The 19,045-nt window shown below is 41.5% G+C and overlaps 1 protein-coding gene across 1 annotated transcript in view; it reads right to left on the minus strand.

The window, feature by feature from the left end:
* Positions 1–10,791, minus strand: part of NDUFV2 (NADH:ubiquinone oxidoreductase core subunit V2) — a 41,336-nt gene extending 30,545 nt beyond the window's left edge. The window contains exon 1 of the mRNA XM_069099661.1: positions 10,638–10,791. Within this exon, the coding sequence (XP_068955762.1) occupies positions 10,638–10,691 (54 nt within the window). The 5' untranslated portion in view covers positions 10,692–10,791. The remainder of the gene's footprint in view (positions 1–10,637) is intronic.
* Positions 10,792–19,045: the final 8,254 nt, after the last annotated feature.

The raw sequence follows: 19,045 nt of genomic DNA on the forward strand, positions 1-19,045 counted from the left end.
GTAGTGAAGGTGATCCCCTGCGCTACACGCTACATTACGGTCCCCCCCCTTTTTGTGCCGTCTCCCCCCCCCCCCGTGAAACGTACACCGCGCTCCGAGCTGCATCCAATCAGAGCTGCAGCAGTGAGCCTGTTCTTTATTGAATTCATTATTAAAGGTACATTTTTTTGTTCACATTTACCTGTTTATTAAAATTGCTGTCAATGTTCATTAAAATAAGCCTTCCCCTGAAAATAAGCCCTCTGGTGTTTTTCTGTCCAAAAAATTAATAAGACAGTGTCTTATTATCGGGGAAACACGGTAGCTTTTCTTGAAATGGAAATTTATTGCTGTGTATTTTGAATCCTCTCAAGTTCTGCTGTGCACATGGCAATGCTTTTTTTTCCTTTTATTTTGTATTCAGGTTTTAATATTTAAGTTAATATATTTTTCCTTTCTAACTGTATATTTAAATTAAAAATAAATTATTTAATTAACAAAACAAAACAAATGATGTTCCATGTCCAAGCTTTTGTCCTGGTTGTCCCTAAACTGGAATGGATTTCCTTCTCCCTTCTACCTATTGGAACCCCTGGGTTTCCTTCAAGCCTGTTCTTGAAAAAACTCCTGGTCCCCATAACTGCTGAGGAACCCCCTCCCAAAGCTAACTAATATTCACTTTTGTATAGGTTCTGTATAAATTTATGTGTACTCGTTTTCTCTTCCCATTCAAATACAAGTTTCTTGAGGATTTTTTTTATTTTTATCTCTTTATCCCTAGCACTTACAGTAGTATTTTAAACCTAGTAAGCATATAGTAAACTTATTGAAAGATTGATCTTTGATTAATTGAAACTTATTTACCTCTTTTATCTACAAAGTCAAGGAACTCTTCTTTTAGGTAATGAATGACCTCCACGAAGAATCCCACCTTTATTCATAGAAGGTCAGAAATAAGGGTACAGGGGCAGCTAGGTGGCAAAATGAATAGAGCACTGGCCTTGGAGTCAGGAGGATCTGAGTTCAAATCCGACCTCAGACACTTAACACAAAAACTAGCCATGTGACCTTGGGCAAGTCACTTAACCCCTATTGCTCTCCAAAAAGCAAAAAAAAAAAAAAGGGTACAAAATGGAACTTACAGTTGCACTGTATCTTCAGTAAACCATGATCACATTGCACTTTACAGGCTAAATACTGCATTTGCTTCTTTAGGATACACTGCACCCAAATCTTTGCCTCAAATATGTACAGCATGTGGCTTTTCAGAATCATATTCAAAATACTAATAAACACAATACTACAATAAACAGCATTCTATGTAAGACCAATGATCCAACAGTAATCTATCTGGGAGTGGTATCAAAGGATGCTTGGGGCACTTCCTCAAAACCTAAAAGGTTAAGAATCATGCCATGAATATAATTATCTTTATCCATAAATAAATCTCAATAGGAGTAGCTAGGTGGCGCAGTAAGAGCACCAGCCCCAGAGTCTGAAGGACCCAGGATCGGTTCTGGCCTTAGATACTTAACACCCACACAAAAAAACTGGCCATGTAACCTTGGGCAAGTTACTTAACCCGAATTGCTTTAAAAAAAAAATAAATCTCACTGTTCACATTATAAAGTAGTATTTCCTTTTATTTGTTCTATGATAATCACTTTCAAGCATTATGGGTTATCTTCTAAACTGTTTTTACTTAGTCCATAACTTCATCTTCATCAATTTTCGTGTTCCCAGAATTTGAATCCTAATCTCTTTGGTCTAGCTTTATTTTATTTCTCCTTTTCTAGCTTCATAATTTTTTAAGGTGCAGTAAGAACTATGTTTAATATTTTTGGCACAGTACATTTCACTTTATTGAGTAAAATAGATATCATTCACCATTACCTCCTTTCCTATTCTACATCTCAAAAGCCTTTGACATCATCCCCCATTCTCTCCTTCAGTTTCTAATAGAGATTGCCCTTCTTTTTGCCAAAGTTAACTCTCATTTGTATCCTAGATCCTATCCCCATTCTGTTCCTCTTGTCACCCCTACATGGGTCATAGGATCACAGATGTAGGGCTGGAAGGGACCTCAGAGGTCATGAGACCAACCCCTTCATTTTACAGATGGGGAAACTAAGGTTCAGAAAATTTAAGTGATTTGCTATAGCTAACAATTGTTAGAAGCAGGGTTTGAATCAAAGTATTCCTTACTCCAGGTCCATGCTGCCTCTTGAGTTCTCATGTTGGACCTCCCTCTATTCAGTCAAATGTATAGAAAATGCTATGGCCTTCCTTTACTCTCTTAATCTCAATGTCCTGCAGTCTGGCTTCTAACCTCATCACTCAGCTGAAACTGCTCTCTTCAGTCAGGAATGATTCCTTTCTTAATCGCCATAGTAGCATTCCTCAGTCTTTATTTTTCTTGCCTGGTATTCAGTACCCGACATTACTTCTACCCTATAAAATTGTGTCACATTTTGGAACCCTTTTCTTCCCTGATGTTTCTTCTTGGGCTCCTCTGCTTGATCATCACCCACAGCCCACCGCACCCTGAATTTATTAGATCCTCTTCTCTGTAGCCATCATTTCTGAGTGATCTCATCAGCTCCCAGGGACTCAATTATCTTTATACAGATTCCTCCCCAAAGTATTTATTCAGTCCTACAGTCCCCTCAGAGCTCTAATCCCACATTAGCAATTGTCTAGTAGATATTTATAACTGCATAAGCAGCTAAAACTCAGTATGTCCAAAACAGAACGCATTATCTTTCCCTCAAAACCCACCCTTTTCTGTTATTTCTCTATTTCTGTCAATCACACCACCATCTTTCCAGTTAGTCAATACACATTTACTAAGTACCTGTTATGGGTCAGGCACTGTGCACTGGGGATATGAGGAAAGGCAGTACAGTCACTGGTTTCATGGAGCTCAGTTTTAATGGGGGATACAACAAGCAAACAATAATGTACAAGCAAGACATATACACAAAACAAAATGGAAACAACCAGAGGGAGCAGTGAGCACTAGGGTTAAGGGAGGTCAGGGAAAGCTTTCTGCACAAGGTGGGATTTAGCTAAAAAATGAAAGAAGTCCAAGAAATCAGTAGATGAAGTGAGGAGAGAATTACAGACGTGGGGGACAACCAGTGAAAATGTCCTAAGTCACATTAGTCGATGACTACAGCAATCTCCTGTTTGATAAACCCAAAGACTCCACTTTCTGGGATAAGAACTCACTATTTAACAAAATCTGCTGGGAAAACTGGAAAATAATAAGGCAGAAACTAGGCACAGACCAACATCTTACACCATATACTAAGATAAAGTTAAAATGGGTACAAGATTTAGATGTAAAGGCTGATACCATAAGCAAACCAGGAGAGCAAAGAATACTTTACCTGTCATTTATGGAGAATGGAAGAATTTATGACTAAACAAGAGACAGAGAACATTATGAAATGCAAAATGGATAATTGTTTTTACATTATAAATTGAAAATTTTTTGCACAAAGCCAATGCAACCAAGATTAGAAGGGAAGCAGAAAGCTGGGATACAATTTTTACAACCGGTATCCCTGAAAAAGGTCTCATTTCTAAAATATATAGAGAACTGAGTCAAATTTATAAGAATAGAGGTCATTTTCCAATTGATAAATGGGCAACGAGTATGAACTGGCAGTTTTCAGATGAAGAAATTAAAGTTATCTATAGTCATATGAAAAAATGCTCTAAATCACTACTGATTAGGGAAATGCAAATCAAAACAACTCTGAGGAACCACATCATACCTATGAGAATGGCTAACATGATAAAAAAAGGAAAATCATAAATGCTGGAGAAGATGTGGAAAAACTGGAACACTAATGCATTGTTGGTGGAGTTGTGAACTGATCCAACCAGTCTGGGGTTTTCTTTCTTTTTTTTTTTTGGAGGGGGAAGGCAGGGCAAATGGGGTTAAGTGACTTTCCCAAGGTCACACGGCTAGTGTTAAGTGTCTTGAGGCCACATTTGAACTCGGGTCCTCTTGACTCCAGGGCCGGTGCTCTATTCACTGCACCACCTGGCAGCCCCTGATCCAACCATTCTGAAGAGCAATTTGGAACTATGCCCAAAGGGCTATAAAATTGTGCATACCCTTTGACCCAGCAATACCATGCCTAGGTCTGTATCCCAAAGCGATCATAAAAATGGGATAAAGACCCACATATACAAAAAATATTTATAGCAGCTCTTTTTTTGTGGTGGTCAAGAATGGGAAATTGAGGGGATGCCCATCAATTGGGGAATGGCTGAACAACTTGTGGTATATTAATGTAATGGAATACTATTATGTAATGGAATACATATAAGAAATGACTTCAGAAAAACCTGGAAAGACTTCTATGAACTGATGCTAAGTGAAATGAGCAGAACCAGAACAACGGCAATATTGTACAGTGACTAACTGATAGACTTAGCTCTTCTCAGCAATTGCAAGGAACTAAGACAACTCTAAAACACTCATGATGGAAAATGCTGTTCACATCCAGAAAAAGAACTATGGAGTCTGAATGCAGAAATATACTATTTGCTCTTTTTTGTTTCTCTTCTCTCGTGGTTCCTCCCATAGGTCCTAATTCTTCTTGACTAATGTGACAATATATTTAATATGAATGGTTATATATAGCTTATATCAGAACACATGGCTTTTTGGGGGTGGAGGGATAAAAGGGAGGAAGGAAAATTTGGAACTCAAAATCTTATGAAAATAAATGAAAAGCAAAAAGAAACATTTTTTTAAAAAAAGAAAGAAAATTTGGCAGCTAGGTGGCACAGTGAATAGAGCACCAATCCTAGAGTCAGGAGGACCTGAGTTCAAATGCGACCTCAGACACTTAACACTTGCTGGCCATGTGACCTTGGGCAAGTCACAACCCCAATTTCCCTGCCTTCCCCCCTCCAAAAAGCAAAAACAAAAAAATAACAAAAAGAAAGAAAATGTCCTAAGTCAGGAGATGGAATGCTATGTTTGAGGAAAAGCAAGGAAGGTGGAAAGATAGGAAGGGCTCTGAAGGTCAAACATGATTTTATATTTGATCCCAAAGGTGAAAGGGAACCATTGGAATTTATGGAATAGGCAGTGATCTGGTCAGACCTTTGTCTCAGGACAATCAATTTGACAGCTGAGTGGAAAATGGACTGGAATGGGAAGAGACATGAGGGAGGGAGACTAACCAGTAGGCTATTTCAATAGTCCAGGTGTGACAGGAGGACCACTTGGACCAGAACGGTGGCAGTGTCAGAGGAGAGAAGGCAGCATATGTGAAAGAGATTACAGAAGCAGAAACAGTGAGAGTTGAATATGAAAGATTAAAGTACTAAGGAATTGGGGATGACACCTACCGAATCTGATGTCTGTCTATAAGTCATCCAGTTAGAGAGAACCAACTGGTCGTTGGAGATGTGAGAATAAAGGTAAGGAGGGAAATCAGGGTTAGCTACAGAGATTTGAGACTCAAAGGCATAGAGAGGCTAACTGAATGCATACGAACTGATCAGAACCTTAAGAACAGGAGTATACAGAGTCCTGGGACAGTGGCTTGGACACCCATGGTTAGGAAGCAAGACTTGGAAGACTAAGCTGCAAGGGAGAGGGAGAAAGAGTTGGTTAGGTCGGAGAAAGAGTTGGTTAGGTCGGAGTAAAGGAGAGGACAGTGTCACATAAACCCAGAGAGAAGGGAGTGTAAAGAGGGTGAATTGAGAAAAGGCCATTAGAGTTGGCAATTAAGAATTCACTGGTAACTTTGGCCAGAACAGTTTCAACTGAGTGATGAGGTCAGAGGTCTGAAAACAAAGTTAAGAGGAGAGTAAGAATAAAGAGGAGGTTTTGAAAATAGATGGCCTTCTCAAAGAGGTTAGCCATGCAAGTTAAGAAAACTACAGAATTTGACTTCTATTGAGGTTCTCATCCCCTCTTGCTTAGATGACTGCAAGTCTCTTAATTGATTTCCTCCCTTCTCTAATAATAATAAATATAACACGCTAACATAGCCTTTAAGGTTTGCAAAGCACATGATATATTCTCTCATTTGATTCTCAAAATAATCCTGAGGTAGGTGCTATTATCTCCATTTTAACTGAGGCTAAAAATTAGGGTTAAATGACTTGCCCAGAGTACCTTCCAGACGTCAAGGCTGACACTCTAATTCATCTTCCACTCACCCCCCTGCTGTATTCCTAAAGCACAAATCTGACCAAGCTATTCCCTGCTCAAAATCTGCATCAAGTTAATAAAATATAAGCTCCTCAGTTAAGAATTTAAATCCTTTCACCACCTGACTCCACGCTGGCTTTTCAGGCTCATTACAGGGTACTTCCCTTCTCACATTCTACTTTCTAGTCAAATAGCTCTCACTGTTCCTCATGCATGCCATTTCATTTCCTGCCTACAGGCCTCTGCACAGAGCAATGCACTACCTCTTTATTTATGCTTTTGTGAGGTAGCTTCCTTCAAAGCTCAGCTCAAGAGACAGCCTCTATATGAGACCTTTCTCACCTGTTAGGGCACTCTCTCCCTGAAATTATTTTGTATACATTTTGTATTTGGTTAGATGGGTAAACACGCACAATTGTACACGCACATAAGTACAATGTAAGCTCCTTGTTTCATTTGTGTCTTTCATCCCTTATGTGGGACACAGTGCTTGGCTATAGTACTTATTAATGTTAGTATTATGGTTTTATTTCCAATACCCTCCTGATAATTACTGAACTCATAAATACCTGAGGTAAGGAAAGAAAATAGTCTAACACAATGACTTCTTCTTTTAGAACTATAGGATATAGTGGAAAGAACTATGGACTGACCAAGATTCTGATCCCAAATTATGTCTGTTCCAATTATCTCCTGTATCCAAACACCTTAAAGAGATCATAAGTGTCTGAGCTGGAAGGATATATATCATTCAATCCAAACCCTTCATTTTACAGCTGCAAACTAAATCGAAATAAACCCACCAGCAGTCAAAGATTAATAGCAAATCGAGAATTTAAAACCAGGTCCTGACTCTAAATATAGGCATTTTCCCCATTATACTACAAATGCCTGCCAATAGCTATATGACCTGTGAACTCCAGATAATTCTTTTATAAAAGGAAGGATATTATTACTTAAATCCATGGGGTATTAAGATTGAAAACTGAATAATGTATCTCAAGAGCTTTGTAACCATAAAGTCCATGTTGTCCTGTCTTCTCTTGCTGTAGTAATTATTCATAATTGCTCCACATCTATAAAACAGAAGCCTGGAATTCTTTTTTTCTATCTATAATCTCTTATCCTTCAATATCTCCTTCTGCCTCATCCATCCTAAACTTAAGTTTCAAACTCATTGTGACCTCCTGTTCTTCCACCACCCCACCCTGTCAATCATCCCTGTTCTGGCTTCCCTTCTCTCCCCCAATCTAGTTTTGACCCTCTGGTTGACCAATTCAGCCATTACCACTCTATGAATCCCTCGCCCTCTCATCCTAACTCCTGCTGTGCCCACCTCTATCCCTTTTTCATCCTCTCTACCACACGCTTCTCCACTCCTTATCCATTGGCCCCCACTCTGCCAGATATAAGCATACACAGATCTCCATCACTTGATCCTGCTAGTCCATCAAACTACTGTGCTATCATGCTTCTCCTTTTCCCAGCCAAACTTCTAGAAAGGATTGTTTGGACTCAAGACTTCATACACCCATCTTCTCCTCTAATTCACTTCTCAATTCCTTGCAATCTGACTTCTGAATCAACCACTGCACTGAAACTGCTCCCTTCAATGTCACCAAAAAATTTCAAATTCTAAATCTAAAACCCCTTTTCTCAGTTGTTACTGTTCTCAAACATCCCCTCATCCTGGACACTCTCTTGATTTTTACTGGTCCTCTTATTACCAGCCTCATTTCTCCTCAGCCTCCCTTCCTAGTTTGGTCTCCTACTGCCATTAAGTATGGGTGGGACTAAGGCTCAGCAGTGGGCTCTCCATTCCCTCTTTTGGTGATCTCATGAGGTCACATTTAATTTTTGTTTAATAATCATCTCTATGTAGAAGACTCTCAGATCTATATACCAGCCTTAATCTCTCTCTTGAACTCTACTCTTGTATTAGCAACTGCCTGCTAGAAATCTCTACCTTTATGTCCCACATGTATTGCAAACTCAATATATCAAAAATGGAATTAATTTTCCTCAAAAACCTATCTCTCCTTCAAATTTCCCCATTTTTTATCTATGGTATGATCAATCCTTCTAGTCATCCGGCTTCAAAACCTTGGAATCATTCTGGACTCTTAGACTTCCTTGAACTCTCCGTCAATTAAATCCCAAATTTTGTTTGGTATTACTCCAGGTAGTTTAACCGTATCTCCACCCCTCCATTCACACAGCCATCACATCAATATAGACCCTTATCACCTCTCATCCGGATTATAGCAGAGGACTCCAAATTGGTCCCTAGTTCCTTATCCCTTTCCAGACCATCCTCCACAAAACCACCATATTGATATTCCTAAAACACAAATCTGACCACGTGAAGCCCTCTACTACAAAAACCAAAAAAACCTTCAATGGCTCCCTAACACTTCTAAGATAAAAATGTTAAATTGTCAGCCTACCATTTAAAGACCTCCACAATCTGGCTGTCACTTAATTTCCCACTTCTATTTCATTTTATTTCCCTTCACAAATTCTGTTCAGTCAAAACTGGCCAGCTAGTGACATGACATTCTATCTCACACCTCTATGCCTTTACACAAGTAATTCTTCGTATCTTGAATGTACTCTTCTTTCACCTATATCTCAGAGTCCCTGGCTTCCTTTAAGGCTCAGTTTAAGATGCCATCTCCTATACAAAGCCTTGACTGATTGGACTCCCCTGCTTTTAAAAATGCACTCTGTTCTAGAAGCTGCTTTGTGTTAATTTGCCTGCAAATGGTATCCCTTCTGAACATAAGCTCTTTTAGAGCAGGGTATTTTAGGTTTTTTATTTGTATTCCTGGCACCTACTACAATGCTTTCTTGGTAGATAGGGGGTGCTTTAAAATGTTTTGTCAAATTTAGTAAAATGGTAAATATAGATACATGAAAGCTGAAATTAATATGGCTGGCTTCTTCAGGGAACTGATGACAATTTACAGTTCCCTTGCCTGGGCTGCAAATTTTAGCTCTAAATCTGACGTCTATGAGCATAATTCTTATTTTCCCCTAGACTTACTACTCTGCCCTCCTCCTTACTTTTCTGCCCACTCACACAGCTGTATGAGATAATTCTGTTGTGGTCCCATAAGCTATGCATCATTTCTCTAACTGAAAGAGCTTAGTATCATCTACAAATATGGAGATTTCATATTTCCACCTCCACCCTCCAAGATCATTTATAAAATGTCAAAGTTGCTCCCAAAACTGATCCCCAGAGATCCTAACATTTCTTCACTCAGATAAGTGTTCCTTTATCCTAGTCTGTCTGTTTTTTAAGCCAGTTTGCAGTTCGTAACAAACACCCACCCGCTCCAATTCCATAATTCAGTTTTGTTTTGTTTAGGAACCATTGGAATTACATAAACGGCTTGTCTTTTGCCCACATACTGACTCCCTCAAATAACTGTAACAGATTAGAGATTCAAAAGTTTACAAAATATATTGGCTTTCACCCAGCCAAGTTAAACACTTCTCCTCTGACTATTATTAGAGAATTAAGTGTTTGAAGGAAGCAGTTTCAATCTGACAAGTTAACAGTATCTTAAATGACACAGAACATTAGAGGCTGTCTAGTCCAAACTGCATCATTCATTCTTTCTACATCATTCCTGACAGAAAAGCAAGGAGCATGAGCACTGGCAGTAACAGGGAACTTATCACCTTTCAAGAAATAGCCTATTTCCGTTTCAGAAAGCCCCAATTGTTATTATTCCTTGGGCTCGAGTGAAATGCGCCTGCCTCTACCTTGTAGTCATTGGCTGCCTTCCGGTCTAACGTGTCTGTCTCCAGATATCAGACTGTCCCCTTGGCCGTGGTGACCCCGGCTCAGTGGCTCAGCTATAGGGATGCACAGCTAATACGGGCCCAAGGACTACATCAAGAAACGGAGCTCTGGCATCTGCAAACAGCCGGGTGACCAGGGAGGCCTCCCCTGTCTTGAAGGATGTGGCGCGTGGCTGTGACCTATGGCTCTCGCCAGTCCTCCTGCGGATAAAGTGACCCCCCCCCGCCCCCGCCAGCTCCACGAGGATTCTCCAGGACGACGACACAAGGTCACCCACGTTCGGAAGCACAAGGAGACGCGCGGCTAGGACGCCCCCTATGGGCACGAGGGAGCACGGCGGGCGTGGGCTGCACCGTGAGCCTCCGCCGCGGACGGATGGTCTCTCGGGCACACGTTCGGGGGTCAACGTTACATGAACCCCCCAAAAAGACTCCCTCACCGCACGGGGGAAAGCGGGTTCCTTGGGGCGCCTCCGCTGCTGCCCCGAGTTAAAGGCGGCCAGCCGGCGGCCGACGCTCCCCCCGCGCCGGCCACCCCCGGGAGCAAAGCAAGGCCGCGGCGTCCCTGCCCGGCTTGCAGGCCCGCCCAGCGCCCAAAATGAAGAGAGGGTAGAGGACGGGCGGCGGCTGTGCAAGAATCCATCCCGAGCCTCCTTACCCAGTGGGCGACGAGACCGGCGGCCCCCGCCCGGAGTGACGAGCAGAGGAACATGGCGGCTCAGATTCTTCGGCTTCCCCGAGCTGAGTCCGAAGTCCGCGGGCACGAGCCCGGAACGCACAGCGTGCGCGCTCTCGACACCTATCCCGACCGCCGAACGGAAGGGCTCGGGCGCGTCACCGTAGCCGCTCCCGACGCCTCGGGAGGGCGATGCGGCGGGCGGGCTGCGCACCGCAGGGAGGGCTCTAGTGAGGTGGGCTCAAGGTCACCGAGGACCGGAGGCGCCTAGTGCAAATGCGCGGTAACGGGAGTGGCAGCCCCTCCCTCCCCGCAGTCTCGCGGACGGACTCGCCGAAGAGCTTGCGTGGAGCCTAATGTCCGAGAGAGGAGGAATGTGTGTTCCTCCCGTTGGTGCGTCTCAAAGTACTTATTAAGTTCTTAAAGAAGAAAGGCTTTCATTATGACTTGGAGGCTAACACATAAATTTCACTTCTGTATTTAAAAAAACCCAATCGAAGCTAAGAATGGAAACAAGCCTTGGCTCCACAGAACTGAAGTGGAAACCAGCTTCCCTTTCAGACCAATGAGGTGCTTTCCTTTTGCACTTTGGCTTCTGGGAGTGGACCTGAAGAGTTCTGATTTTGGAGGGGATGGGAACACTTTTATAGCTTGGATTTTTCCTTAAATAAGAGAAAAGGGAATTTCATAACCAATGAATACCTGAAGGCAAGCCTAGGATTTGAAAATAGGAACAAACGAGTGAGAAATGCCAGTACAGGTTTCGTTGTGCTGTAGGTCCTCAGGAGGGGAAAAGGCAGGAGGCTGCGAGGTGGCTCAGTGGATAAGGGTGCTGGCTGTGCAGGCAGAAGCCCTGAGTTCACGTATGTCCTTAGACACTTACTAGCTGTGTGATCCTGGGCGACTCACTAAGCCTTTATTTGCCTTAATCCAATGAAGAAGGAAATGGCAAGCCACTCTACTATGTTTGCCAATAAAAGACAGTATTCACACAGAGGCAGAGCACAACAATTGACCTGCAGGAAATCCTAGAAGCTGAGCTAGGTCCAGGGAATTTAAAAGATTATTTTGGGAAGTTTATGTAGCATTCAGCCAGGGATTGGGCAGTTGGCATTTTTATACACTTCTCATTTACTGTGGTTTATCAGTTCTGAATTTTTGTCAAGTAAATGTTAGAAAAGCAATTCTGGGGGTTTGGAGTGTGTTGCAGACAGGGGTATTAAAAGGAAGAGGGAATGGGTGCCAGAGGAAGTAAGCATCCAACATTTTTTTTTTAAATAAAGATTATCCATCAGATGAAAGAGATTTCTGAACCCAGGGAACCAAGCTCAGGGACTGAGAAGGTCAGAAAACACAGTGCCCTGAGCTAGATTTTAGAAATAAGATACAGAAATTAGGAAAGACAAAAGTTGAGGTAACAAAAATTAGGTCCCACTTGCTGAGAAAGAACTGATGTTATCAGCAACTTCCAATCAATAAGTCTTAATTCTGCCTTCTAAGCCTTTGAAGGATAAACCTAATCTCTCTTCTCCGAAAAAACAAACAAACAAACAAAAACAGCCCTGTAATTTTTTGTGCAGTTCTGGTGGAGCACTAACACCCGCTGAGGCAAAAAGCCTGTTTCTTTTCCTGGTCTAAGACTTGCTGGTTCACTCACCCAACCTCATACTGTCAGATGAGGTTGATCCCTTAGAGGATCAGTCACACAGCTATAGATCAATCAGTCAATAAATCAGTAAATATTATTGATTTAGAAAACTAGGAAATATAGTAGATAGAGTGCTGGACCTGAAATCAGGAAGACTGAAGTCCAAATTTAGCCTCAGACATTTACTAGCTATGTAACCCTAGGCAAGTCACTTACCTTCCACCTGCCTCAGTTTTCTCATCTGCAAAATGGGAATAATCACTTCTTTTATGTAGTATGAACATAAACAAACCTCTTACAGATTTGTTGTGGAGATAATATTTTTTAAAACATTTTGGAAACCTTGAAGTGCTATATAAATTCTAGTTATCATCATTATTTGCCCTAAATATATCAAGAATTATGCTTAGTATTGAGGCTATAAGTACAGAGCAGGAAACAATCTCTGTATGCAAGGACTTTATATTCTAATGGGGGAGAAACATACATAAACATATATATATATATAATATAAAGTAAAAAAATACAAATGTACATAGTTTAAAACTAGGTAGACTGGGAGAGAAGGCACTACCATTAGGGTAGGACCTTTCATGCCTTCAGGTTACCACAAAATCATAACACTACAGCCAGGGACTGTATGACCTTCCTAAAGGGAGGCCTCACTCCTTGGCCAATCAAGTCCTGTCTTTGTTACCTTTTGGGAGAAATCTGGCCTAACTCATGATGGAGAGGAAAAAAAGGGAACCCTTGTGGATATTGGTCCTATCACAGATTAGGTTATGTAAGACTTTTAAAGTTAAACAGAGGAGCTTATACTTTATTGTAAAGGCAATAGAAAGCCATTGTAATTGATTTAGTAGAGGAATCATATACTTTAGCAACAGTGTGGGAGATGGAATAAAGTGGTAAGAGACCTGAGGCAGACAGACCCATTAGTAGGCTATTGCAATAATCTAAGTAAAATGTGATGAGCCGTGGGGCGGAGCCAAGATGGCGGAGGAGAAGCACGACCTTCCCCCAGCTCCTGCTTCCACTCTCCCCAATCCATGTTAAAAAGTAGACTCTAAACAAACTTTGGAGTTGCAGAACCCACAAAATGACACAGAGAAGCTAACCTCCCACTGAGGACAACCCGGCAAGCCGGCAGGAACCCAGCACAGCGCTCGGGGAGCCCAGCCCAGCCCCACACTGAGGCTTTAGCCCCAGGGCGGGCATGACCAGCCTCTGGCCAGAGGGACTCCAGATCAGCAGCAGCTGTGGCCTTTTGCAGATTTATCAACACAACAAAGGACAAAGTGAGAGGTCAGTACAGTCTGGACTTTGGGACCAGTAAGTGGGAGTGCGTGGCTTTTACCCCCAGGGCAATAAGCCCCTGAGACACCGGCACAGCCAGCCAGCCCCACGTTGTGGCTTCAGCTCTTGGCCTGCAGAGTGTAGGGACACCAAGCACCAGTCTGAGGGGTAATCGCTCTTGCTTTAACCTGCTTGGATCTGGATTGCAGTCTAGGGTGGAGGTTCTAGGGTGTGTGTCCAGCTTGCCAGAGGGTGTGGAGACCTCAGAGAGGGCACCCATCTAATACCTCCAGCAGCTGAGAAAACCCCAGCGTTTGGGACGAAAGCTCCCCTGTCTGGTGGCAGAGTCCTACTGTGGCAAAAAGCCCAAAAGTCAAGTAATTGAGTGGCAAAATGAGCAGGCAAAGGAAACAAAGAAGACAGAAGATTCCAACAATACACTCCTATTTCGGGGACAAAAAAGAGCAAAGCATGGAACAGGAGGAAGACAGTGAAGTCAGAACTCCTGCACCAAAAGCTGCAAAGGAAAATATGAGCTGGTTCCAGGCCATAGAGGACCTTAAGAAGCAGATAAGAGAAGTGGAGAAAAAATTGGGAAGAGAAATGAGAACAATGCAAGAAATGACAAAATGAGAGTCAACAGCATGACTGAGGAAAATCATACCTTAAAAAATAGACTAACTCAAATGGCAAAAGAGGCTCAAAAAGGCAATGAGGAGAAGAATGCCTTAAAAAGCCGAATTTGTCAGATGGAAAAAGAATCTCAAAAACTCAATGAGGAGAATCATTGCTTCAGAATTAGATTGGAGCAAATGAAAGCTAATGACTTTATGAGAAATCAAGATGCTGTTAAACAGATCCAAACAAATGAAAGAATAGAAGGCAATGTGAAATATCTCATGAGAAAAACCACTGACCTGGAAAATAGATCCAGGAGAGATAATTTAAAAATTATTGGACTGCTTGAAAGCCATGACTAAAGTAACAACCTAGAAATCATCCTCCAGGAAGTTCTCAAAGAAAACTGCCCTGATGTTTTAGTACCAGAGGGCAAAATAGAGGTTGAAAGAATCCACCGATCACCTCCTAAAAAAGATCCCCAAAAGAAAACTCCTAAGAATATTATAGCCAGGTTCCGGAATTCCCAGATTAAGGAGAGAATGTTACAAGCAGCCAGGAAGAAACAATTTGAATATTGTGGAAACACAATCAAGATAACCCAGGATCTGGCAGCTTCTACACTGAGGGATCGAAGGGCTTGGAATATGATATTCCAGAGGTCAAAGGATCTGGGATTAAAACCGAGTCACTTACCCAGCAAAACTGAGTATCATGTTTCAGGGGAAAATATGGTCATTCAGTGGAATAGAGGACTTTCAAGCATTCTTGATGAAAAAATCAGAACTGAATGAAAAAAACCAGAGTTGAATAGAAAATTTGATATTCAGATACAAGAAGGAAGGGAAGCATGAGAAGGTAAACAGGGAAAAGGAATCATAAGGAACTTATCAAAGTTGAACTATTAACATTCCTACATGGAAAAACAATAATTGTAACTTATGAAGCTTTTCTCAGTAGTTGAAGGGATTAGAAATATATATGAGGGTATATGGGCATATGAATACATATATGAATGTTTGTGTATATGTTTACAGGTATACATAGATAGAGAGCACAGGACCAATTTAACAGGAAGGGATGATACTTAAAAGGTGAAATTAAGAGGTGAGAGGAATATAATGAGAGGAGATGGGGAGAGACAGATTGGGGCAAACTATCTCATACAGAAGAGGCAAGGGAAAATGGTTACAATGGAGGGGAAGAATAGGAAGGCAAAAGGGAATGGGTCAACCTTATTCCCATTGAATTTGGCTTGAGGAGGGAGTGAAATACACACTAAATAGGGTATCTCACCCTCCAGGAGAATGGGGGGGGGGGGGGGGGATGATAGGAGGGATGATAGAAGGGAGGGTAGGCTGAGGGGGAAGGGAAGTTGGGAGCACCCACTTTGGAAAAGGGATGGGATCAAAGTAGAGAATAGAACAAGTGGGAGGTGGGATAGGAGGGAGGGAAATACAGTCAGTCTTTTACAACATATCTACTATGTTATTGTTTTGCATTAGCCACACATGTACAACCTATACTGAACTGCTTATCTTCCCAGTAAGGGTGGGTGACAAGGAAGGAAGGGAATGAATCTGGAATTGAAAGTTTTAAAATCAAATATTCAAATATATGTGTGTGTGTATATATATATGTATATATATGTGTGTATATATATATATATACTATTATTAATACCATCTTACATGTAATTGGGAAATAAGATATACAGGCACTGAGGTATAGAGATCCACTGGAAAAGTAGAAAGGGGTATGGGAGAAAATATGGGAGAGAGCAGACTGGAGGAGGGGATATCCTGTGGGACTGCTATTTTGGAGCGGTGGGTAGGGGAAAAACGGGGAGAAAATTTGTAACTCAAAATCTGGCGGAAATGAATGATGTAAATCAGAAGTTAATAAAACATTAAAAAAAAAAGTGATGAGCCCTGAACTAAGTGGAGGCGAAAGTATAACTAATCAAACTATAGCAGTCTACCCATAAACCTAGATCACACTCTCCCACCAATGCATACAATGTCATTGGAAGCAGGAAAAGGAGAAGAGTAGCTACAAACTTAAAGAAACCTAGGAGTGTGGCACATGAGGAAAGACACCCCTGTAGCTGAGATAACTTAGGACTCTGAACTGCAGATCTGGATATTTGATGTCTTTAAGGAACAGTGTTTCCTACATTTCACAAATTGTTCCTGTACTGATTCTGCTCTCCTGCTGGATGAAGCTCATCTGCCGCTCTCAGAGTGATTGCTAAGCCTGGGAACTATTGAACTTCTTATGTCTGCTGCTTTGGCTAGAGGGAAATAAATGTATAATGCTGTCAGCAGCATAACACTTTTTCAGTGAAAGGCTGCTATTCCTTAAAGTCTAGGATCTAAGGTATAGACTTTGAGGGGATTTTCCCACTTAAGCCATAGAAGGCAATAAAGTCAGTCAGTAAATGTTTTTTAAGTACCAGCTATGAACCAGGCACCATGCTGACTTCTAGGGATACAAAAATATGTACAAACAAGCTATGTACAGGATAAATAGGAAATAATTAAGAGAGAGAAGGTACTGGAATTAAGAAGGATTGGGAAAGTCTTCTTTTAGAAGGTGGGATTTTAGTTGGGACTTGAAAGAAGCTAGTAAAGACAGGAGGGAGGAGGGAGAGCATTCCAGGCACTGGGGACAGCTTGAAAGAATTAGAACCTAGAGAGGGAGTGTTTTGTTTGTGGAACAGCCAGGAGACCAGTGTCACTGGATCAAAGAATATATGTTGGAGAGGAAAGCATAAGAAGACTGGAAATGTAGGAGGGGACTACGTTATGAAGGATTTTTAATGCCAAACTGAGCATTTTACATTTGATCGGGAAGGTTACTGGAGTTTATTGGGAGAGTGGGAGGGGAGAGGGAGGAAAGTCTGATATGATCAGACCAGCTATAAAGCCAAGCAGGAGCAGCTTTCCAGAGGACTGCTGCTGTGAACAGCTTCAAGATTCTGATTATATCGTGTAGTGAATTCTCTATTTATTCTATGGTAAATTAAAGCAAAACATTCACAGAAACCAAAATACAGCATTCACAATGTTATAACATAGCAACTTATCACTAAAGTGGCCACATAGTTTTCACCAACGTGGCCTCATAGTTTTAAGCAAAAGATTTCAGTAAGAACTTAACTCAGTCATCCTTAAGGAGCAAGCCACCCTAAGGGACACAAAGTACACAGGTCAAAATTCTCCATCCCTAGGTCACAGTAAATCATAATCTTCTCAGTCAGCATCAGGTACCCAAGAAGAAATCTTTTCATCTTGACTCGAGACTGGCTCTCAGCTTCCATGGTTCCTCTTCCATGGTTCCAGCTCCTGCCCAAATCTACCCAACTGTCACCTGGATTCAAAGGCAACTAGCTCTCAGCTCCTAGTCCAGCTCCTCATCCAGTTCCCATTCCATACTGAAGCTCACAGTGTCCAGTCCACCTCAAGTCCTTCACAGTTTCTATTTTTGGAAAGACAAAGCTTAAAGAGCCACAATAACATTCGTGCACATTGCCGGGACCATCATCCATTCACTATCTGCCTGTGAAATAAACACAGACCCACCAACAAGGTCTAAGAGGTCAATACAGATCATCAGCATAGAAATCAACACAGACCCACAAACAAGGTCTGAGAACTCAACACAAATTGTGAGTACAGTCCGAGGACCTCTGAATCCCTCCTCCAGGACTTCTGTAAACAGACAACCTGAAAATCCTCTTTCAGAGCTTCCATTAAGATCCAGGGTTTCTGTAAAAAGTATTATAAACAAACATCAACACAGACAGAACAAACATAGAGTGCTGAGATTCCACCAGTTCTCTCCTTAACTCTGCCACAGCAAGAGTTCTCAGTTCTGCTCTCTTCTCAGTTCTTCTCTCTTCTCGGTTCTCCTTCTCAACAAAGACTTGATACAATCATTGGTAAGAAATGAAACAAGGTGTCAACTAAATACCTGACACAAGGTGTCAACTACTTCTTTGCTTGCCATTACACCAGCGCAGAGGATTATCACTTTAGTGGTTGAACAAAAGAGACTTGAGGCAGACAGCCCCCTCCAGCAGGCTATTGCAAAGGTCCAAGCATGAAGTGATAAAGGCTTGCATCAGGGTCATGGCAGTATCAGAGTGAGTAAAGGGGGCATATTAGAGAGATGGTGCAAAGGTAAAATAAACAGACATTAGCAACGAGTTGGATATGGAGAGTGAAAGAAAGTGAGGAATCCAGGATTACTCCTCAGTGTCAGCCTGTGGGACTGGGAGGATGGTATTGCTTTTGACAGTAATAGAGAAGTTTGAAAGGGAGGAAAATTTAGGGGAAAAGATAGTTCAGTTTTGGACATGTTTAGTTTACAGTGTTTACTGTAAGGGCTCAGTTGAGGTTGTTTAACATAAATTTGTAGTGGACCCAGTCACAGCAGTTACAGGACTTTCTTCCAGTCAATTAAATATTCACTTTAACAAAAAGGTAGTACTTTGCATCTAAATACAATGATATATATGCTATAATATATACTATATTATATGCCTTAAGTCTTCTCTTCAATCTGTATATCACCAGTTTCTTGAGTAAATATTATGACATTGTTTCAAGTCCCTTCACTCTTTTGAGGTTTCCTTCCTTTGGATATATCAGTTTATCAATGCCCTTCCAAAAATGCAGGGGCCAAAACTGAAACAATTCTGCAAATATAGTCTAACCACATTATACTTCTATCATTAATGCTTTAGATCATGTTAGCTTTTATTTGACGGCCACATCATTGCTATCTACTCAATGTGAATCAACAGCATGATGTAGAGTATAAT

The sequence above is a fragment of the Petaurus breviceps genome, unplaced genomic scaffold (genome assembly GCF_028583685.1).
Source record: "Petaurus breviceps papuanus isolate PSGF00001 unplaced genomic scaffold, PetGlider_PUasm1.0 38, whole genome shotgun sequence".
In the NCBI taxonomy this organism is placed as follows: domain Eukaryota; kingdom Metazoa; phylum Chordata; class Mammalia; order Diprotodontia; family Petauridae; genus Petaurus; species Petaurus breviceps.